At 41.9% G+C, this 24,974-nt stretch overlaps 1 protein-coding gene across 3 annotated transcripts in view; it reads left to right on the top strand.

Moving 5' to 3' along the window:
* The window catches only part of LOC133554450 (metabotropic glutamate receptor 4-like), a 478,293-nt gene that overhangs the window by 437,198 nt on the left and 16,121 nt on the right, over window positions 1-24,974 (top strand). For all 3 annotated transcript variants that reach the window (XM_061903242.1, XM_061903243.1, XM_061903244.1), the window contains 3 exons: window positions 13,740-13,940; window positions 18,997-19,133; window positions 22,256-23,191. In XM_061903242.1, coding sequence (XP_061759226.1) covers window positions 13,740-13,940; window positions 18,997-19,133; window positions 22,256-23,191 — 1,274 coding nt within the window. The remainder of the gene's footprint in view (window positions 1-13,739; window positions 13,941-18,996; window positions 19,134-22,255; window positions 23,192-24,974) is intronic.

Genomic DNA, 24,974 nt, shown 5'->3' with positions numbered 1-24,974 from the left:
TTTTTTACCATTGTCCATGTATGTTGCCTTGATCCATTCTTCAAATGTTTCTATACTCGACTTAGGTGATCTATATATACAACTAATGAATATGTTTTTGCTTTTTTCCTGACATATTTCAATGGTAATACATTCTAAGATATTATCTATAGCAAATGACATGTTTTTTTACCACTTTGTAGTTCAGGTTCATTATCACATACACAGCTACTCCTCCTCCATTTTTGTTGGTTCTTTTGATGTAGTTTAGTTCATATCCTTCCAGATCAAAATATATTCCTTTTTTATCATCAATCCATGTTTCTGTGACGGCGATCACTTTGAAGGGTTCGTTGATGTGTTCCAAAACGTTCTTAATGTTGTTGTAGTTTGCATACAAGCTTCTGCTGTTAAAATGAATAATTGACAATTTGTTATCACTTTTAATGATGCTATTGTATTGCTCATCTGTGTAATAAAAACAATTATTACTGATGTGGGAAAAAAAAAATTGTATCTGGATCTATATCGTTTTCCAAATCCTGGTTTTTGTGATCTTTGTTGCAGAAGTTTTTTAGTTCCATATTTTCTTGTTCAACAATCTTTGATGTTGTTTCAATAATCTCTATTAGTGTAGGTGGATGCATTCCTGAATTTTGGTCTACTTTTTTAGTCGTCCCTTGGAGCTTAGTCGTGTTGATGTTGAATTTAGGTGCTTGTTTTCTGTCAGAGTCCATTATCATCGTTGTGGAAGCTGTGTAAACTTGAAAATTTGTTGATGTCATTGACAACAAGTACTCTTGCTTCTGGATCTCCATTCAGCTTGATGTAGATTTTACAGTTGGCGCTCCAAGTCGGAGGTGCGTCAGGCAGTTATGCCCTGCAAGTGTTGATTTGTGCTTTCATCTATCTTAACTGGCTTTCCAGTGACTACTGTGAACAGAGCAGTTGGCATCCAGGAAAAGACTGGTGGGCAGCCAGGGAAGACTGGCTGGCAGCAGGAAAGACTGCACCAGGGGTGGAAGGGCCAGTTACCCTTTTCCACATGTCTGTGAAGCAAGCTCCATGGACTCCCTAACCTAACTACAAGCAGCATAAGGAAAAAACAGCCCGGCGGTCCACCGAGAGGCGGGATGGAAGATGGACCAATCAGGACGGATAACACGGAAACGACTGATACGGCAATTACGAACGAGCAGAGGATCCTCAGAGAATGTGGCTGTGGGTGGGCCAAGGAAACAACCTACCGGGGTCTGCGAATACACCAGGGAAAGGCAAAATGCGGCGGTGGCCGCAACCAGATGCAAGCTTGCACTGCAGAAGCAGATCAGACAAGGAGGAATCTTAGCCAGGTTGAGCACCACAGTGCTATTGATCCCACCATTGCAACTGGTGAGAGAGAGGAGGACCAGCCTTCCCAGCAGGAGGTGCAGCAACAACAGCACAGCCCGCAGCACAGTGAAACGCCAAGTACAGAACCCACAAGTGGAACATCAGAGAAGCATATCCGGAAAGCCAAAGTGAAGTGGCCAAAAGCCAACGACAAAGCAGATTCGATTTAAATTTATGCACCACCTTCCAAAGTGTGCTAAGAGGCAGTGTAACTTCCAAACTAAACATTATGGGAGACATTATCTACGAAGAAGGGAAAGAGCGATTCGGATTGATGCCACAGAGGAAGACCGTTCCCAAACAGAACGGGAGACGGGAGAGGGAAATCCTCCAGCTCGTAAAGGAACGCCGCCTCTTGCGCAAGCAGTGGAGGAAAGCCAACGACCAGGAGAAAGTCGGCCTGAAGAACCTGTGGGACCAGATCAAAGCAAGACTCTCATAACTGAGGAGAGCTGAAAGGATCAGGAAACGCAGAAGCCGCAGGGAGAAAGCAAGGGCAAGTTTCTTCCGGGACCCCTTCAAGTATGCTCGAAGCCTTCTAGAGGAAAAGAAGAACGGGACACTCCAGACCAGTGAGCAGGAGTTGGAGGAACACATGACAGTCCAGCTCAGTGATAGGCAAAAGGAGCTCCCCCTCGGATCACCGGGGCACGTACCTCGCCCACCTGAGCCTTCCTCGCAGTTTGACGCCACCCCCCCAAGATGGGCTGATGTTAAACAAGTGGTTGAGCGTGCAAGAACTGCTTCAGCACCCGGACCGAACGGGGTACCTTACAAGGTTTTCAAAAACTATCCCGGACTCCTGAAGCTGTTGTGGAAGCTGATGGGCGTTGTCTGGAAAACCCAGTCCATACCATCATCATGGAGCGGAGCAATAACAACCTTTATCCCAAAGGAGAGCAACTCCTGTAAGATCGACCAGTTCAGAGGCATTGCCCTACTAAATGTGGAAGGGAAGCTTTTCTTCACCGTGGTGGCGAAGCGAATGACCAACTACCTTCTGGCAAACAATTACATCAACACCAGTTGTCAGAAGGCAGGCGTTCCAGGCTTCCCTGGCTGCGTGGAGCACTCAGCCATGATCTGGGAGCAAATCCAGTCAGCCAAGCGCAACAAAGCGGACCTGCATGTGGTTTGGTTGGATCTGGCAAATGCCTATGGATCGGTTCCACATCAACTCATCAGCTTTGCACTCAACCTCTTCCACATTCCATCATGCATCCAAAGTCTGGTAGTAAACTACTTTAACAACTTCGAAGTCTGCTACACGACTCAGGAGATCTCAACTGGTTGGCACCAGCTAGAGAAGGGAATAGCAATGGGTTGCTCTATCTCTCCAATGCTGTTCACAACAGCCTTCGAGATAATTCTTATTGGTGGAAGACAGATGGTCCGAGGAGTGAGATCTGAGTCAGGCCAGCGACTCCCGGCGCTGCGGAGCTACATGGATGATGTTACCACCCTCCTCCAGACGGCTGCATGTACCTCCAGACTCCTGAAAAGACTTGGGGAGCTCTTAGCATGGGCACGGATGAAAATAAAACCTGCCAAGTCCCGCAGCCTCTCCATCCGGAAAGGAGCCAGGAATGACAACATCTCATTCTCAGTGGATGGCGAATTAATCCCACGCGTGGTCGACCAACCTGTGCGGAGCCTCGGAAGGCTTTACACTGCTGACATGTCTGATAAGCACATGGCTGCCTCTGTCACTTCTCAGCTGAAGGATGGCCTGAACAAAATAGATCAAAGTTATCTTCCAGGGAAATTCAAGGTCTGGTGTTACCAGTTCACCTTATACCATCGCCTGATGTGGCCCTTGAAGTTGTGCGACATCACCTCCACAACAGTCCTCAAAATGGACTCAAAAGCCAATAACTACATCCGCAAATGGCTGGGCCTTCCCAGATGTCTTTCCAACACGGCACTGTTTGGAAGAGCCATTCTGAAGCTGCCACTGAAATCCATCAGCTTGGGCTACAAACAGGAGAAGGTGAGGCTCGTGTTCGAGCTCAGAGACTCACCTGATCCGTCTGTCCGTAACACCAAGACCCAAGTCTGTACAGGGCGTAAGAGGAATGCTATGCAGACAGTAGACCAGGCCATCGTCCGGGTGAAACACCAGGAGATGGTAGGACAGATACAGTCTGGCAGAGCTGGCTTCGGATGGGGAACAGCACCCAAGATGTGGTCCAAAGCCTCAAGGAAGGAAAGAAAAGATCTGATGATCTCAGAAGTGGTCAAGATGGAAGAGGAGAGCTATATGATCAAGGCTGTGGGCCAACAGCAGCAGGGGAGATGGACCAATTGGGAGGCCGTTGTCAACAGAGTTCTTACGTGGGAAGACATGTGGAAGATGCCCCAGGCGAGGCTAAGTTTCCTCATCAGGGCCACGTCGATACCCTCCCCAGTCCCAGGAACTTGCATGTGTGGTACGGGGCAGAGGTGATCTGCCAGCTCTGTGACTTCCAAAACCCAAGCTTGCATCACATTCTTTCTGGCTGCAAGGTGGCTTTGTCGCAGGGCCGGTATGGTTGGCGGCACGACCGCGTCCTGCGGAAGCTGGCTGAAATTCTGGAGGCACGCAGAGTGGAAGCAAATGGGGCCACTCCGGGAATAGCACAGAGGTTGATTAAGTTTGTCAAGCAAGGTGGCCAGCCTTGCAGCAGCAGCAAGAGCATCCAGTCCCTCCTGTCAGCTGGCGGCGAGTGGAGCATGAGGGCTGATGTAGATCGTCAGTTGAAGTTCCCTCAAGAGATTACAACAACCTTGTTACGCCCAGACATTGTCCTGTGGTCCACCTCTAGTAAAACTGTCATCATGGTGGAGCTAACGGTATCATGGGAAGAGGGAATGGAGGCTGCTTTTGAAAGAAAGAGTGACAAGTATTCAGAGCTGGCAAGCGACTGCGCACAAGCAGGATGGAGGCCCTTCACCTATCCAGTAGAAGTTGGCTGTAGAGGCTACACTGGAGCGTCCACCCAGCGGCTCCTAAAGTCCCTCGGGATCAAAGGCTCCAATCTAAAGAAGGCCCTCAAAGCCCTGGCAGAGGAGGCAGAACAAGGGAGCTTCTGGTTGTGGCTCAGAAAAAACGACAAGGCTTGGGGAAAGCAGGGTGTGTAGACAGGGGGAAGTAACATGGGTCTCGGGGTGCTGGAATAGCAGCACCCTGAGACCCATGTTAGGGTATGCGGTCAGGCATTCGCTTGACTCAGGGAGATGGACGTCCCTGCCATGCATAGTCCTCTAGGACTCTTTCCATATACACAGCAGCAATAACACCGGGGTTGGAATGTGGGTACAGTATGGATCCTTTAGCTGGCTGCAGGGGGCGGCGGGGAGACGTCCCTGTCGCTGCTCCACCACCCAGAGATGTTCCGGGATTAAAGGAGCGAAACATCCGTGAAGGGTGGCTCCCGGCTGATGACCCTGCAGCCGGCACCACATGGCACTGTCGGAGGTGCGTCAGGCAGTAATGCCCTGCAAGTGTTGATTTGTGCTTTCATCTTTTAGTGTAGGTGGATGCATTCCTGAATTTTGGTCTACTTTTTTAGTCGTCCCTTGGAGCTTAGTCGTGTTGATGTTGAATTTAGGTGCTTGTTTTCTGTCAGAGTCCATTATCATCGTTGTGGAAGCTGTGTAAACTTGAAAATTTGTTGATGTCATTGACAACAAGTACTCTTGCTTCTGGATCTCCATTCAGCTTGATGTAGATTTTACAGTTGGTGCTCCAAGTTCCCTGGATTTTTCCCTGCTTTCTCAAGTCGCGTGCTTTCTTGGTGATTCCAGCATTACGTTTAGTGAGATGCTCATTCATGTACACATTTGTTCCCTTCGGCTTCTTTCCCTGTCTCAGCAATGCCATTTTAGATTTTCTGTTTACGTGTTTCACAAGCATGACTGGAGTGGCGTTGTTGTTTTTTCTGTTCAGTGGGATGCATGTTTCGATGGTATTAATGTCGATTTCAATTTCCTTTGATTGCAGAAAGTTGAACACTTGCTGTTCTGCTGAGACAAGATCCATTTCATCTGGTTCACCTTCATTATTCACAGCTTTCCCATAGGATCTTGGTTTAATTCGGTGCCCTGTCACGATGATATCATTCATTCGTTTATCCAGCTCCATTTCATCTATGATATTCCACAGCATGTAGTTGTCTTCTTGAAGGGTCTTCATTTGTTGGCCCATTTCTTCTTGAAAGATCATCATTTGTTGGCACATATCAGAGACTTCATTTTTTCTGGTGATGATTTGAGTTTGCAGACCTTCTATATTTTGCTGTGGACTTTTCACATCTTGATTGTGTTCTGTTATTGCGTTTTTCAGATCTTTTTAATTTTTTTTTATTTCTTCTTTCATTTCTTTCCATTCTTCTTTAAAGTCTTAGAGTATTTTTAGTAGTACCCCTTCTCGATTACCATCATGTCCTGTGTCCAGTCTCAAATCTTGGTCCCAGTTGGGTCCTGTGTCGGCTGACACCGAACGTTTCGGGATTTCAGTCTTCCCTTTAGCTTTTGACAATGCGGCAGGTCGATGAGGTCAGTTCCTCTGTCTTAAATGGAAGTTACTTTAGCGACTTGCAGCACTTTTAACTTGTTTGTTTTAACAAATTCGTACCTTGCGTTGTTCACAGATGAATTTGAGGTGTCAGTCTGTCAACTTCTATCACTCTGCGACGTTGGAAGCCGTTCAAAACAGCTGTAAACTCACCGTAGATTTTGGTTGCTAGGCAACTGCTTTGAATTGCGGTAAGGCGCCGATGGCTTGAGGCTAACGGTTCTTCCAACTTGCCTTATCTAAGCGTATCAGTGCCTCTCAACTGACCAAAATCAGGTCGAAGATGCCAGGTGACTCTCCTTTGGCTGTGATCGCAAATCAGTGGTCAAAATCTTCTGACTTAACAAAAACTCCAGTAGCAGAAGCGGAGCCTTTTTCTTTGCGTCCTTTCTCATTAACAATGACTTGGTGTATATTATTGTACATACTAGGTCATAAAATCAGTGTCAGTTGAGTCGGTCCATAGGTCACCTGTAGGGATTTTTAATGTCCAGCAGATGTCAGTATTTAGTGACACAGTATCAATACAGTTTTTCAATGTGTCGAAATACTTCATGACGCTTCATCAACCCATCATTAAACTAGTAATAGTCTGCTTTGCCAGTCCAAAAGTATTCGCTGTTTTTCGTAGTCTGTCGTTGTCTACCTTTCAACAAATGGACAAAGTTTTTTACTGAGTGGAATCACAGCTGCCATGGACATTTGAAAGTTCTGTTGCACCGCACACTCGTTGACAAACATATCCCACCAGGCTGCCATTCTTCCAGGCCTTATCCACAACCGTCGCTCAACCGTCTATGTGGCCGTCTGAGATGTGTTGTATCCGAAATAGCTGCAATCGTGCGTTTGCTTCTCTTCAGGTATTATTGTGTGATTTCCACACGCGCGTGTCTGGATGACTCGCCTCCATCTTTCGGAGCGGTATAGCTCGGTTGGTAGAGTGGCCGTGCCAGCAACTTAAGGGTTCCAGGTTTGATTCCCACTTCCGCCATCCTAGTCACCGACGTTGTGTCCTTGGGCAAGACACTTTACCCACCTGCTCTCAGTGCCACCCACACTGGTTTAAATGTAACTTAGATATTGGGTTTCACTATGTAAAGCGCTTTGAGTCACTGGAGAATAGCCCTATACAAATATTATTCACTTCATAGTTCACTTCACTTTCTGATGTCACTTCCGGTGCGGGGCGCGGCCTTTCTGGTGTCATTTCCTCTCCGAAATCCGTTTGTAAACGATCAGTGAGTCCATACAAATCTAAGAACGAAGAGTCAAGAATTAGACGGGGCGCTTTCTTGTGTAGGAAATTGTGGAGGGGAACCTTAAATGCTGGTTTAGAGTGGCTGAAACGGGGCTTAGGCTAAATAATTATTTGTTTAAGGCATGGTTATCAAACTCTGGCCCGCGGGCCAAATTTGGCCCGCCATGTATTTTCATTTGGCCCTTGAGGCAATATCAAATTAACATTAGAGCTGGTCCGCCGGTATTATACAGCGGCGGTGTCGCTGTAACACCGCATTCACCGCTAATACTCATACTCATACTCATACCCCCCCCTGATTTTCCAATGAGACTCCCAAATTTCAGTGCCCCCCACGAAAATCACAGGGGGCCACCATTCTCCCAAATTTCTCCCGATTCCCACCTGGACAACAATATTGGGGGCGTGCCTTAAATGCACTGCCTCAAGAGTCCTCTAAAACTTTCCGTCACGTCCGCTTTTCCTACGTAGAAACAGCGTGCTGGCCTAGTCACATGATATATGTGGCTTTTACACACACACACGCTAATGCAATGCAAGCTTGGTCAACAGGCATACAGGTCACACTGAGGGTGGCCGTATAAACTACTTTAAGAGTGTTACAAATGTGCGCCACACTGTGAACCAACACTAAACGAGAATGACAAGCAAATTTCGGGAGAACATCCGCACTGTAACACAACATAAACACAACAGAACAAATACACAGAACACCTTGCAGTAATACCTCTTCCTGGACGCTGCAATATAAAAATGTATTATTAGCCTGTGGGAAAAGTTTATTTTGATATTTACCTGAGAAGGCTGCAAATAGAAAAGAGGCATTCAATTTCTATTTAAATTTGATTTGATATGCCATTGCTATTTTTAAATTATTAGTATTATTTGAACCTCGATTTTGCATGTCACTATAAAGTTATATAAGTCTCGCTTGTTCAATATTCAATGCAAAACTTATTTGGGTCCCTATTAAAAGGTTAATTTGTTCAACCTTGGCTTTGTTCAGTTTAAAATTTTGGCCCACTCTGTATTTGAGTTTGATGCCCCTGGTTTAAGGGGTTATCCGGCTTAGTGTAGACATAGCCTAAGGCTCACTTCGATTTATCTATCCTCCCCCTACCCTCTTCTACATACTTGACCCTCCTCCTTGGTTCTACCATCTAATGCCATTGCGAAGTATTGCAACTAGGCCCCTATGCATACGGACGTAGCTCAAGTCTCGCTACAACATCAACCCTCGCCGTTTGTCTGCAGTGACGTAAGGGCGATGCGACAAAAGTTTTTTTTATTTTCAAGATGCCGTCGCACTCTATGTACGGCTTTGCTTGTGCTATTATTTTCTTTCACCTGTCTCTATTAAGAAAAAAAACACATCAGCTTGCGGTATGTAAAATGTGTTTCATTGTGTATTTGTGTTTGAAGCCAGTAATTACTGTATGTGCAGTAGCAAAAGTTTTAAGTCTGACTAATACCACGGGTGTCTTTATAATGGAAATCATCAATCACGCTTATTACTTACATTCGAACGCTTCTCTGGGTTTCCAGTCTGCCATCTTTCTCCTCACACTCGAAAGTGTAAGAAAGTCTGTGAGCTCACTTAGTTTCGAAGGAGGTACTTCGCCTTTCCCTCCTACCTTATGTCGAACGCATCTTGATTGACATGAACGTTATTGTTTAGTTTGTTCTCCCAACATACATACAATTAAACTATGAGATGGGTAGAGTACCCAAAGAATGCACTTGAGTAAGAGCACCCTTACTTCCGAATAATATGACTGTAATAAAAGCAAAAAGTAGTCCTCAAAATAAATACTTGAGTACGAGTAAATATTCTGTAAAAAATATATTTGAATTATTGAGTAACTTGTGAATAACTTCTGATTTATTTAGTAGTGGTTCTTTAATGGTTTATTGGTTCTTGGATGACAATTGTAGTGAGTGTGTGTGTGTGTGTGTGTGTGTGTGTGTGTGTGTGTGTGTGTGTGTGTGTGTGTGTGTGTGTGTGTGTGTGTGTGTGTGTGTGTGTGTGTGTGTGTGTAAAATGTAATTTTCAGCCTGCTAATCATTCTGTAAATGAGTACTCAACCAGAACATGTTATAAAAAAATACACAATATTTAAGTCCCCCCAACACATGTTTCTCAATTAATGTACTAGCATGTCTTTAGATGCAAATATCACAGAATAACATTACAAAACAACTTTTACAAAGCATGATTGCAATTTAAGACATTTTTATTAGGCAACTAGGCCCCTATGCATACGGAAGTTGCTCAAGTCTCGCTACAACATCGACTCTTGCTGTTTGTCTGCAGTGAAGTAAGGGGGATGCGAAAATGTTTTGTTTACTTTCAAGATGCTGTCGCATGCAATGTAGGGCTTTGATTGTGCTATTATTTTCTTTCGCCTGTCTCTATTAAGAAAAAAAACCACATCAGCTTGCGGTATGTAAAATGTGTTTCATTGTGTATTTGTGTTTGAAGCCAGTAATTACTGTACGTGCAGCAGCAAAGGTTTTAAGTCTGACTAATAGCACGTGTGTCATTATTATGAAAATTAGCAATCACGCTTATTACTTACACTTGAACGCTTCCCTGAGTTTCCGGTCTGCCATCTTTCTCCTCACACTCGATAGTGTAAGAACGTCTGCGAGCTCACTTAGTTTCGAATGAGGTACTTCGCCTTTCCCTCCTACATGAATGCGCAAAACCAAGGAGGGAGGGCAAAAACAAGGGCAGAGGACGGGTGTTCGAATTGAGCCTAAGTCACATAAAAGAAACCTGGAGAAAGCTATTCAGAGAAAAAAGTGACAGAATGTGGCAGTCACAAAAACAATGGGATGCTCACATCTCCACTTGGCCTGTAACTAAAACAAAAAGCTCCACTGCCAATATTTAAGCTGGTAAACATTCACAGCCTTGTCACAAATTGCCTCAGCAAAGTAAGGAACTATGGGAGCAGCAAAACAATAACAGCGAGACAAGCCAAAGCTATTCAACTGTTAAAAGCTGGCTCTTGTTCAAATAAAGTGTTTTTGTCGAACTGAAGAATGGCACACACAGACATCAAGTGAAAAAGATTGCACACAAAGGCCTGACGACAATTGCTTCCATGTAGATTTTTGTGTTGTGTCGCGCAACATGCATTTATGTAGGCTTATCTAATGCAATAGGTGTGAATAAGTGACACGCTAACTTTAAATCATCATACAGCATTGAAATGAAGTGAACTTTCATTTCCCTGTGCTGAGCCCTCGAAACAAGAGCAGAATTTTAATATGTAAAATGTTTTTAATAATTAAAGCAAATTTGTGAATTACAAATGTATGAAAAACAAAATAGAATGTACTATAAACAACTACAGTAGATTTATGATGTAGTGCAGTGGTTCTCAACCTTTTTTCAGTGATGTACCCCCTGTGAACATTTTTTTAATTCAAGTACCCCCTAATCAGAGCAAAGCATTTTTGGTTGAAAAAAGAGATAAAGAGGTGAAATACAGCACTATGTCATCAGTTTCTGATTTATTAAATTGTTTAACAGTGCAAAATATTGCTCATTTGTAGTGGTCTTTCTTGAACTATTTGGAAAAAAAGATATAGAAATAACTAAAAACTTGTTGAAAAATAAACAAGTGATTCAATTATAAATAAAGATTTCCACACATAGAAGTAATCATCAACTTAAAGCGCCCTCTTTGGGGATTGTAATAGAGATCCATCTGGATTCATGAACTTAATTCTAAAAAAAAATTCACAAAAAAGAAACATTTAACATCAAGATTTATGGAACATGTCCACAAAAAATCTAGCTGTCAACACTGAAATGCAACATTGCATTGTTGCATTTCTTTTCACACTTTATAAACTTACATTCATATTTTGTTGAAGTATTATTCAATAAATATATTTATAAAGGATTGTTTAATTGTTGCTATTTTTAGAATATTTTAAAAAAATCTCACGTACCCCTTGGCATACCTTCAAGAACAACTGATGTAGAGTATACCCCGCCTACCACCCGAATGCAGCTGAGATTGTCTCCCGCGAACTCAAAAGGGACAAGCGGTAAAAAATGGATGTATTAATACTGTACAGCGTTTACATTGGAGAGGGAAACACAGTAAGGCAGTTAAAAAAGGCGATGGTGGCGAAAATGAGCACACCATGAAAAAATACAAAGCAAACCAAAATACCAAAATTAAGACGCAAGGCAAAGCTAAGATATCCTGGGCAGACCTGGGAAGCTGGGCATGCAGAAGGACGAGGACTTTTTCCTGCAGGTACAGTGAATACATGGGCAGTGGCAAACTGAGTGCAAAGCTCCGTCAGCAACCAGCTGCACTAGACTACTTACAGTGGGGCAAAAAAGTATTTAGTCAGGCACCGACTGTGCAAGTTCTCCCACTTAAAATGATGAAAGAGGTCTGTAATTTTCATCATAGGTACACTTCAACTGTGAGAGACAGAATGTGAAAAAAAAAATCCAGGAATTCACATTGTAGGAATTTTAAAGAATTTATTTGTAAATTATGGTGGAAAATAAGTATTTGGTCAACCATCCAAAGCTCTCACTGATGGAAGCAGGTTTTGGCTCCAAATCTCACGATACATGGCCCCATTCATTCTTTTCTTAACACGGATCAAGCGTCCTGTCCCCTTAGCAGAAAAACAGCCCCAAAGCATGATGTTTCCACCCCCATGCTTCACAGTAGGTTTGGTGTTCTTGGGATGCAACTCAGTATTATTCTTCCTCCAAACACGACGAGTTGAGTTTGGCTCCTTGGACGGCTGTCCTTATCTTCGGAATTTGTCGAAACACCAAAGCAATGCTCAATCCAATCAGCACGTGCCCTGGTATCAAAGTTCCATATAGATAAATATCTTCCACATCTTTGACGGAAAACACTGTAAACAGTAATATATGGTCAAATTAATCCATTGATCAATGTACAATTTGTGTAAAGAAAGACAATAACACGGCACAATGTCTATCATGAGCATTAAACATATTCAAAAGTTTGACCTCTGTCTGAACTCCATCCATCCCTTCCATCCATTTTCTACCGCTTATTTCCTTTTGGGATCACGGGGGGCACTGGCGCCTATCTCAGCTACAATCGGGCGGAAGGTGGGGTACACCCTGGACAAGTCGCCACCTCATCGCAGGGCCAACACAGATAGACAGACAACATTCACACTCACATTCACACACTAGGGCCAATTTAGTGTTGCCAATCAACCTATCCCCAGGTGCATGTCTTTGGAGGTGGAAGGAAGCCGGAGTACCCGGCGTGAACGCACAAAGTCACGGGAAGAACATGCAAACTCCACACAGAAAGACGACGAGCCCGGGGATCGAACCCAGGACCTTCGTTTTGTGAGGCACATACAGTAACCCCTGTACTACCGTGCTCATATTATACTCCTCTGGCCATATAAAAGTCCCTCTTAATTACAATGGTTGTGAACGATAGGGAAAATTCCGAAAAAATGCAGTTCCCCTTTAAGACAACAGACAACATTCACACAGTAGGGCCAATTTAGTGTTGCCAATTTAAGACAACAGACAACATTCACACAGTAGGGCCAATTTAGTGTTGCCAATCAACCTATCTCACTGTTGCCAAAACTAAGTCAAACTGTACCAGCATTCCTCTGTGCGCTTGCAGGTTATGCTCCAATAAAAAGATTAGGCTGCTAAATGAAACCTCAATTGTGGATTGACACATTTTCAAAGCAGCGAAACAAGCTCAGCCAAGATTAATATACACTTGTCATATCTAATTATGTTAATACTGAAGAATGATGAAGCATGTCTTGCACTGTCCTCCACTCCTGGATCACCACTCCATCACTTGCGTGTCCTGTTGATTAATAAATGGTAGGAACTGGAACATGACTTTTTGGAGATTAACGATGCACACAAGACAACATATGAGGTGTGACAGGAAGAATATTGTTGAATTTATATTAATAAATACAAGACTTTATTTGTGGGCTTCACAGTGGCAGAGGGGTTAGTGCGTCTGCCTCACAATACGAAGGTCCTGCAGTCCTGGGTTCAAATCCAGGCTCGGGTTCTTTCTGTGTGGAGTTTGCATGTTCTCACCGTGAATGCGTGGGTTCCCTCCGGGTACTCCGGCTTCCTCCCACTTCCAAAGACATGCACCTGGGGATAGGTTGATTGGCAACACTAAATTGGCCCTAGTGTGTGAATGTGAGTGTGAATGTTGTCTGTCTATCTGTGTTGGCCCTGTGATGAGCTGGCGATTTGTCCAGGGTGTACCCTGCCTTCCGCCCGATTGTAGCTGAGATAGGCGCCAGCGCCCCCCGCGACACCGAAAGGGAATAAGCGGTAGGAAATGGATGGATGGATGGACTTTATTTGTAAGGTTCAGTAATTGGAATTGGAACCTGTGATTTTTTTGCTCAGTAAATGGGGGACATCAAGTCAACTTAATAGCGTAGACACAATTCATTTACCATCTGACATGAATGCAAAAAAAATGTTTGCTGTGTTTGTGTAATATATATTTCTAAAATGTTCCCTTTTAGATCATGAGAGGATTGGCAAAGATTCCTCCTATGAACAAGAAGGAAAAGTCCAGTTTGTGATTGACGCGGTTTACGCCATGGCTCACGCTCTGCACAACATGCACAAAGACCTGTGCCCGGGGAAGGTTGGCCTCTGCCCTAAGATGGACACCATCAATGGCACGCTGCTGCTGAAATACATTAGAAATGTCTACTTCTCAGGTGCGTACTATTTTCCTATTTTGGGGGTCCGCCGACATGCCCGTGCATACAGTGTGTGAGTGTGTCTGTGTGCATTTGTGTGTGTGTGTGTGTGTGTGCGTGTGTGTGTGCGTGTGTGTGTGTGTGTGTGTGTGTGTGCGTGCGTGTGTGTGTGTACGTGTGTGCATGGGTGCATGCTGGTCTTCAATTATCAGGCTGCTCAACAGAAATTATAGTGAGCAAGAACAAGAGGCTGGGTCCCATAGGAGGTTCGACAATTAACAGCAGTAGAGTGTTTTCTTATCTTGTCACCATTGAACAGCCGAAACAGTCCTTCGAGTGCATTTTCTGCTAGGTTATAATTATACATGATGGGAAAAGGAGTAGCAGGCAGCAAGAAAAAAAAAACAAGCACCAGCAGATTTTTATTTTTTTATTTACATATTCTGTATGCACGTGAACTTAAACTAATTGAGTTTGTAGAAAGTTACTTAATGTATTTGCATACAGCAATGACTACATTAGGGGTTTCAATGAAGTGGAGGGGCAAGGAATAAATGTATGCAAATAGTTTATCTGAGCACTTTAGCTGGGGAATGCATGTGAATTAATAATACTTTGCTTTATTTCCAATTAGTACTTATTTTAACCAATATTATGATTATGATCAACACCTTATGTTTGGTTTCCAGAGCATACAGACGAGATTTAGTTCAGAAGGAACAGCTGTTGGTCTTTTAAAGGCCTACTGAATCCCACTACTACAGACCACGCAGTCTGATAGTTTATACATCAATGATGAAATATTAACATTGCAACACATGCCAATACGACCGGTTTAGTTTACTAAATTGTAATTTTACATTTCCAGCGGAGTTTCATGTTGAAAACGTCGCGGAATGATGACGCGTGCGCGTGACGTCACGGACTGTCAGGACATATTAGCCAGCACTATTTGCGGCTAAAAGTCGTCTCTTTTCATCGCGCAATTAAACAGTGTTCTGGACATCTGTGTTGCTGAATATTTTGCAATTTGTTAAATTAATAATGGAGAAGTCAAAGTAGAAAGATGGAGTTGGGAAGCTTTAGCCACACAAACACACGGATATTCCTTGTTTATTTTTTTTTTTTTAAATAGCTAATGCATCCATTTTCTATGTACAAAATTAATTGCTAATCTGCTGCTTATATTTTAGAATGCATGTACTTAAGTGCAGGTTTTTTTTTATCACTATTTGAGCTATTTTGACAAAAAAAAATAGTTGTTTTTAATAAAAATAATAATCACAATCATTTTTTAAGCGCTTTTCTTTTTTTTTTTTTTTTTTTGTTCTGTCCAGCTTCTCAGCCAAATCCTATGAATAGTGTAGATGCCCTTATCGGCTGTTCAAATTTACTTTACAAAAAGGAAGTGTAGGATACTTCTCTTGTTGCCTTATTTGTATTTGACTTTATTAAATGTATTTATATTATCATTTTGTGCAGCTGGACCCGAGAAGGAGGGGATAGAGATAAAAAAAGGAAAACAGAGGGGGATATTGCAAGGACAAGAGTGGGATAAGACAGGCAGACAAAAACAACAACAGCAACAACAACATCAATAGAACAACATCAGCAAAGACGATATGTGATAGTAAAAGTGATAGCAAAGAAGCAGTTAGTGAAATAAATAATACAAAAATGACAATGAACATTATTACACTACAAATGGAGCAATACATATACCAATATAAATAGAGCTATTGATAATGAATATTAACAACAATTTTCTTCTATTATCAACAATACAATTGTTCAAATGCAACAATACATAAATGTAATGATAACTACAAATACAAAAAAAAAAGAGATAAATGGAGGGGAAGAAAGAGAACCCAGCTATAATAACCTTGTAGATTGTTGTAGTATTAATAGGTTATGCTTTGTCAGTGTGCAGAGTGTTACTTGATTTAAGCGCTTTTCTAAAAACTCTTAATACTTTTCAATAACAAAAATTGCATATACAAAAAGCAATAAATACAGAAAATATCAGTCATTAACTTAAAAACAGATACAACAAGGCATTGAATAAAATAAAAGCATTACGGTTTAAAAGCCTGTTTAAAACAAGCTACTGGTTGGAAACCCCTGCTCAAGAACACATTCTGGTTATGGGAATAAATATGTTTCATATGTTCTTGTGTTTGTGACATGATGTTACTGGGAGTCTTGGAAGCAGTAAGACGCTTTAAGTATGATAACAAATAAAATAAAAAGTCAATGTTGCACATTCCTGGAATACTGTATCCTGCTTTGCTTTGATACGCTCTAATGAAATGGTAATTTAAAAGCTCTGTAGGAAAACAAGACAGGGACGTTACATGATCTTGAGGAATTCTGGGAATTGTCCATAAGGACTGGCGCTGACTGAAGGAAATAAGAAACCAAGCTACTAACCAAGATTAAGTTCATACATATCGGTGCACAATCTTTGAATAGTAAATCCAACATGAGAGCAGCGATCCCTAGTTAAATGTGGGATAATAACTGAGGTACTTTGAGAAATTAATGTGAAGATATTTGATTTTATGAGCTTATTTTGTACGGTGATTCCTTATGATGACATTAAGGCACGGCTCCCATTTGTGCTGTTTTATTCAATCAATCAATCAATCAATGTTTATTTATATAAAGGGCTGCACAAACCACAACATAATCCTCGATACAGAGCCCACATAAGGACAAAGAAAAACTCACACCCAGTGGGACGTCGGTGACAGTGACAATGACGACTATGAGAAACCTTGGGGAGTTCCCCCCCGCCCCCAGATGACCGAAAGCAATGGATGTCGAGCGGGTCTGACCTGACAATGCAAGTGTGAAAAAAAACCCAAAACGGATCCAACATAACGGTGAGAGTCCAGTCCAAAGTGGATCCAATATAGTAGCAAGAGTCCCGTCCATAGTGGAGCCAGCAGGAAACCATCCCAAGCGGACGTGGATCAGCAGCGCAGAGATGTCCCCAACCGATACACAGGCGAACGGTCCATCCTGGGTCCCAACTCTGGACAACCAGTACTTCATCCATGGCCACCGGACCTGTGTCTCCCCCACAACCCCTCCACAAGGGAGACGGGGGCAGAGGAGAAAAAGAAAAGAAAAGAAACGGCAGATCAACTGGTCCAAAAAGGGGGTCTATTTAGAGGCTATAGTATACAAATGAGTTTTAAGATGAGACTTAAATGCTTCTACTGAGGTAGCATCTCAAACTGTTACCGGGAGGGCATTCCAGAATGCTTGAGCCCGAATGGAAAACGCTCTATAGCCCGCAGACGTTTTTTGGGCTCTGGGAATCACTAATAAACCGGAGTCCTTTGAACATAGATTTCTTGCCGGGACATATGGTACAATACAGTGCTCCGCAGCCCTGTCCCCTCATCCACATCTCCTCCAGTCTCTCCAAACTGACTCCGGTGTAGCAGAGACCCAGCAGCTGGTCTCCATGGCCAAAAGGCTCCCGGGAGGCAGATCCAGAAGTCCACAAAAAAAGCACCGCAGAGGTCACGAATGTGCCACCCCTTGTCACACAGTCCCAAGGTGTCCCGGACCAAAAGGAAAAAAATATAATAACACATGAAAACAAGAGGGAAACACAGAAGGATGACACAAGAGCACAGAGCTCCTGCCAACAGCAGCGCCATCTACTTGTACTCTACATTTACACACTTAGTAAAAGAATACCATGCTGTTGTACGCTTAGTTAAGACAGAAAATAGAAATAGATGTGTGTTCTTGTCTCACATAGACGTTAGGGCAGGGTACTGAATCCACTACATTTTTAGCACTGGCCCAATCCTGATTCACGTAAAACAAGGCTGGGCAGAAGCGAGACCAGAGAACGGCTATCACTAGCTTTAATAGGTAACTGCATTTTTGGGCGAATTTTGCCTATCGTTCACAATCCGCATGACGGACAAGAACATAAAGTTTTGTTAAAAAATGGCTCATTCTTGGTTGTTTTTCCAAACACATCTTTAATAGTAAACTACCAACAGGAGAAAGCTGAACAGGAAGTGCTTAAAGTTTAATGGCTTTTTAAAAACCCTGAGAAAAACATCTTCAGTTCATTGTGTTCTTCATAGTGTTTTTAAAACTGCCCCAATTTTTTCAACTATTTTACATTTTCAGAATATGCTTGTTTCTATTTTGCCAAAGTAAGAAAAAGAAAATTATCTGAAATTGTCTTAATTTTGGAATGACTATGCCCCAATTTCACCAGTCCACACAGTGTGGGAATAGATTTTCCTCCATGAGGCCCCTGAGCTGAAATGAATTTGACACCCCTGTGCTGGATCAATGTTTAATTCCTGTATCTGCCCTTGGAGGGATCTAGTTATGTTGTGATGAAGAACAGGATTAGGAAAATGGGACTAGATAAGAGAATGAGTGGGATGAGGTGTTGTATATACTGTATTGTGTTTGCAGAACCAGATCTCTGTGAATAGGTCTACAGTCAGTGTATTTGTTATTACCATCGATCCAAACCATTGCAGACATTGCAAGTTAATCTAGGGTCCTTTTGGCTTTTTTCCTTGTCAGATATAGCAGATAATGCCTCTAATGGGACTTTTTAGAAAGAGACACAGGCTGATCACTGAACCTGTGAAAGGCTGTGAATGGTCTCTCACACCCCAATTCTCTGATTCTGGTGAAGGGTTCAAACGGTTGGCTAAGGAACAGGAAAAGTAGGGATGGGAAGACCTCAAAGTGGTAATTAAAATCAGTGCTATCGTTTGTCTGCACTCTAAGGACGACCTTTAGAATAACAAGCAATAGAGCAATAACCAGAATGAAGGCGTGTGAAACGATATGGGAACATGAACAGACAGCTGTGTGAACCATCCTCGAATAACCAGGCCAGCCGAGCTGTCAACATCTATTTGGTCCCATCATTAACTCTCTAACAGCTCTGCAGACTCATTTCATCTCAGGGCATTACGACAGCAAGGGTTTTTAGGTTTGAGACATTGCCGGGATCCCGCATTACCAATCGGTGCACACTTCAACATCTAATTCTTTTTTTGTGTTTCATTTGCAGGAATTGCCGGAATGCCGGTGGTCTTCAACGTGAATGGAGATGCTCCTGGTCGTTATGAAATCTACCAATACCAGATGAAAAATAACACCACAGAGTACAAAATTATTGGCCACTGGACCGACCAGCTCCACTTGGATGTACGAATCTCTGAAATATAACTCGCTATAAATCTTTACGATAATATTCTTACAACATTACTGACAGAAAGGCTCTGACCGTCTGTAATAGCAGAAAGAACATTTCCACTTTGATTCAATTTGTCCTGACAAGGAAATGAAAAAAGGGATAACAGTAACGACATCATCATGTTTGATGTAAATATGTTGAAATGTGTTTATTGGCTCTATTTTTGGCCTAAGGCACCAAGGAAAAAAAGTGACAGGAAGAATTATAATCAGATCTTATTTTTGCAGGCTTTTAAAATCCACACAGTTCACAGTTAAAACTACGCTAGAAATGAGATGCATAGCAGTAGGTTCGCCTTTTCACCTCTTGAATTAATTATTATGATGAACGTTTTTAATTGTCAAGGTAATAATCTTGCTGTTTGTTTGTCTTTGCGGTTCATAAACTCAAGCAAAAGAAAAATCCCATTGAGTCATTGCAAAGTGTGTTTTGTAGTGTCTTTGCAACATTTTCTTAGTGTAAGGGCAAGTTAAGTTTTATGTTCATAGATAATTTATATTCAAGCCCTCCGGTGTTCTTGTTTTGTTCCGGCACACAACACAGCTATCCTATTAAGTTATTGAAGAGATCAAGGTACTGAGTTTCTATTGTCTACAGCGTCGCTTGGCAGAAATCTCCCATAAAAGTAATGAATGCCATATGACGATACAAAAAGACATAAAACAATATTTCACTTAAATATCGCGTTCTGTAACCAATTTAAAAATGTTCCTTTTATTCTCTATTTTCTCTACACCATACTGTTAATCTAAAGAAAGCAGTGTTGCAGTAAGATTGCCAGTGCAACCCAGAAATGCTCATCCCTGATTAAAAGCCAAGCATAGCCTGCAACATTTCACACGTATAAAAGAATGACCTGCAAATACAAGCAAACTCGCAACAAATAAGGCATCTAATAGTTTACATCATGTATCGGGAACATTCATTTTGCGGTACTTTACTTCCCTTTTCTCAAAAAAAACAAGAAAACAATTCCCCATGTAGTTCATTATTATTTTCAGCAAGTGCAAGAAAGTATCATGAATTCCACAAATATTTTTAACTGATTTCCATGAAACTTTATAGAGGGCACGTGTCAAGGAAGAAACTATTATTATGTAATATGTAATTTAGCTCTTGATAATGTTGCAAATCACTGATTTTTTTTTAACAATTTGGCCTTGGCATGGGTCAGCAAAATGTATAATACTAACAGTGAACATATAATTATACGATACATAATTCTTTGTTTATTAATAATAATTGCTTCCGGGCCTGACGGTCGCCAATTAATTTCTGCAAAGTAGGAAATATTCATATAAATCTAATATTTATAGCAAAACAGTAAAAAAACTGTTTGTAAATAGGTTTTAAACATTATGAAAGCCCTCTAGACATGAAATAACGCCCACATAGTCATGGTTTCACTGTTTTATTCCAATACAATAATGCTGCCTGAGGCTGAGCCAATAAGTGGGCCATGATACTAAACGGCTAACTCTGATTGGTTTGGTTGTAACATTTTGTAAAACTAATGGTTTGTTTCAGAAATCTAAAAACCTTCATCAACAGCATTGTTCACATCCATGTTAATCACTCCAAACTCCAATCAGTTTAAATTTTATTAAATTAAATGCACTAATTTTATAGATAGAAGATGAGACAAGTTAAGATGTTGAGAGAAGAGGTAAATGGTAAACTGGTTGTACTTGTAGAGCGCTTTTCTACCCCTTTTTAAGGAGCCCAAAGCGCTTTGACAGTATTTCCACATTCACCCATTCACACACACATTCACACACTGATGGCGGGAGCTGCCATGCAATGCGATAACCAGGTCCCATCCGGAGCAAGGGTGAAGTGTCTTGCCCAAGGACACAACGGACGTGACTAGGATGGTAGAAGGTGGGGATTGAACCAGTAACCCTCAGATTGTTGGCACGGCCAACCTCTCAACTTCGCCACGTCGTCCCCCAAAGAGTAATAGTTTTAGTGCATAGCAAGGAGGCCTTTGCCTTAGGTCACAGTAGCTTCCCTGCATTCAGTAAATTGTAGTTAGCGTCCCAGGTTCTCCAATTTATGATACCATACATTTTTTTAAAAACATATTTGGACACAAAACACTATAGTATCTTCATGCATTGTCAAGTACAAGTACTGATTTGAGAAGTAAATGCCTACAGATGTATAGTATTTAGTGGTGGACACAGAATTAAGGAAAAAAGTATGTCTTTGTCAAAGCATCAATCTCTATCACCTATGTCAAGGGTGTCCAAAGTGCGGCGTGGGGGCCATTTGTGGCCTGAAGTTAGTTTTTTATTTGCATAATAAATATGTCTTGGATTAGAACTTTACACAAAAAATAAAAAAATAAAGAAATGGACAGCACTTAAATTCAACCCCCTTCACCCCCTAAAAAAAGGGACCGAACAACCAAAATGGCTAACAAAATTACGGCTTTTGATCCTGTCATGATAAACATTTGAACACATTTTTTGCAAAGTATGCTTTTTTACCCTTTAGAAGCCTTCACAATGGTTTTAGTTGCTGGACTAAAAGTACTAAATAATCGTAAGAAGAATGATTTATATATTTAGATAAAATATTACAGAACATTTCTTTGATACCTAGCACATAAAGCTGAGATGTGTATGTTGTGTTCAGATAGTATAGCATCTATTGACCTACATTGTATTGGTTTTAGTATCTTTAGTGTACAAAATGTTTTAGACACCTCTATTGAATAAAAATGGATCTTCAATTTAGTAGTTCCTTAATCCCAGCCATTCCCAATAACTAATAAATGAATAATGATGACTATCCATCCATCCATTTTCTACCGCTTATTCCCTTTCGGGGCCGCGGGGGGCGCTGGCGCCTATCTCAGCTGCAATCGGGCGGAAGGCAGGGTACACCCTGGACAAGTCGCCACCTCATCGCAGGGTCAACACAGATAGACAGACAACATTCACACTCACATTCACACACTATGGCCAATTTAGTGTTGCCAGTCAACCTATCCCCAGGGGCATGTCTTTGGAAATAATGATGACTAAAACAACTAAATTATTAACTAGATTGTTTTATACCCCTCCAGATGGATGAGATGCAGTGGCCAGGTGAAAGTCAAGAAGTGCCATCTTCCATATGCAGCCAACCTTGCCGAGCTGGTCAGCGCAAGAAGACAGTCAAAGGAATTCCGTGTTGTTGGCACTGTGAAAACTGCGACGGCTACCAGTACCAGGCTGACACGTACACCTGCAAGATGTGTCGCTTTGACCTTCGGCCCAATAAGAACCACACTGGCTGTGTTCCTATTCCCATTGTCAAACTGGAGTGGAGCTCCCCATGGGCGGTCATCCCCGTCCTCATTGCCGTCCTGGGCATCATGGCAACGCTGTTTGTTGTTGTCACCTTTGTGCGCTACAATGACACACCCATAGTTAAGGCCTCAGGCCGAGAACTGAGCTACGTGCTTCTGACTGGCATCTTCTTGTGCTACGCCACAACATTTCTTATGATCTCTGCCCCCGATGTGTTTATTTGCTCACTGCGCAGGATCTTCCTCGGCTTGGGTATGAGTATCAGTTACGCAGCACTCCTCACAAAGACTAATCGCATCTACAGGATTTTTGAACAGGGCAAAATGTCGGTCAGCACCCCTCGGTTCATATCCCCAGCCTCACAGTTAGTTATCACATTCAGTCTGATTTCCGTTCAACTCCTGGGCGTGTGTATCTGGTTTGGTGTTGACCCATCACAAGCCATCATTGATTACGAGGACCAGCGTACAGCTAATCCTACTATGGCCCGTGGCGTCTTGAAGTGCGACATATCCGACCTGTCCCTCATCTGTCTGTTGGGTTACAGCATGCTCCTGATGGTCACCTGCACTGTTTACGCCATCAAGACCAGAGGGGTGCCCGAGACTTTTAATGAGGCCAAACCTATCGGCTTCACCATGTACACCACTTGCATCGTTTGGCTTGCCTTCATCCCCATCTTTTTTGGGACTTCGCAGTCGGCAGAAAAGGTAAATGTGACATTTGTGAGTTTTGTGGGTATTTTTTTTTTTTACATTTTCCCCAGTAATGCCTTACTTCCAAACCGTAAACTGGCAGCATTCAATTTACACGTGCAGGTGGGATGTCAGCGTTCCACTTGGAGTTCTTATAGTTCCTGTGTGCCTCCTTGTGAAGGAAATAGCCACTTGACTGTTGTTTGTGGTATATGTCAGCCGTGAGTTGAGCTGCTGCTCATCATGAGGAGGAGACAATAAGCCTTTGCTGTGGGGAATGCAAAACTCTCCTGAGGATAATTCCTTCACCTCAACACCTTATGATTGCTTGGACTTTGTCTACTGTGTGTTTTATTCAAGTCATTCAAGTAAGGAATGGCGAATCAAAGCAGACATTGACGCAGAAACAAACATGTCTTTGATACTAAATTGTATGTTGTTAGTTATTTACTTGTAGATTATTAACATGGACTCAACATATTCATATAAGAGACTCAGACTACGAATGTTTAATACAAATCCTCCCTTCATCAACAGTGTAATTGCCTCATCATTGGGTGAACCTCAATACATGTTTCATATTTGCACTTGGTAGAGTGAGCAGGATTTTTCAGAGCAAAGGTCTTGCAAAAGCCCAAGCATATTAGAATAGTTTATGAAGAAAATGTGAAATAGTAAACACAACATATGCCTTTTATTGGGATCCATTCTGTAGGTGTCCATGCATTAAATAAGTCTGATTTTCAAACAGTTCAGCTCAAAATAAATCTCCTACAGCCCATGGAAGCACCTTAATCTGATCATGTTCCGTTTTTGAAAACTCAAACTAAAATATCTGGATAATGTGAATGGAAACCAAATCTCTCGAGTGGGTGTGTGCGCCGGAGAGGACCCTTGGTATCGCTCATGCACCAGTCTCAACGCACGGGATATAAGCTGAAAGCAGATACCATTCAATAAAAAAAGTTGTCATGAAGAGGGTACTTCTTATTTGCTTCACAAATTAAACAGAACAGAGCATTTTGAAGTGCATCGATGGTAAAAGAAAAGAAACAGAGATTCATTTAAGAAGGAAATGTAAAATGCTTTCTTAATTCGGACTCCTGAACAAAATAAAAATGAGATGAAAGATAATGAAGCAGTTTTAAAGGCAAATAATAAAGCGTACACAAATTTCTTCACTTTGCATTTGTGCACTTTAAACCGATTAACTTTCCGCACAACTGGCAATATAGTCCAGAACAATAGCAACATTTCTTTGGATATCAGTCAGGGCACGAACCGTCTTTTCCTTTGGATTTAAAACTCCTTCCACCAATCTACAGAGTAAAATAAGTTGTAAGGATCCACAGACGGCTCGTGTGACGTCATAGGTCAACCGGAAAAGGAATTAATTTAAACGCGCTAAAATTAAATAAGTGCCCCCCCCCCCAAGTGTATGTGAGGCACACAGCGTATGACCAATAGTCGCAATAGAGAAAGTGCATGGACACTTGGACTCCACACATAGGTGTAAAAAAACAAAACAAAACAAAAAAATATTAGAAAAATAAGACTTAGTGCATGAAACGTAGTGATTGAAGGTTGAAGGAGACAGAAAAAAGATCTTGAGTCACCTGTTTTATTAAGTGTGAATTAAAAAAAAAAATGTTGGCATGACAAGCTCTATAACTGTTAAAAACAGACTAATTGAATTTGTTTTTGACCTAGTACAAGTATATCAAATTAACATTATTCATTGAAATGAATTGAAGTCCAATGAATCCGTACTGAATCCCCCAAAACCACCAGTACGTTA

This window comes from Nerophis ophidion, linkage group LG06 (genome assembly GCF_033978795.1).
Source record: "Nerophis ophidion isolate RoL-2023_Sa linkage group LG06, RoL_Noph_v1.0, whole genome shotgun sequence".
NCBI classification, from domain to species: Eukaryota; Metazoa; Chordata; class Actinopteri; order Syngnathiformes; family Syngnathidae; genus Nerophis; species Nerophis ophidion.
Note: the sequence above shows the minus strand (reverse complement) of the source record. Positions and strands in the feature narration are given on the sequence as shown.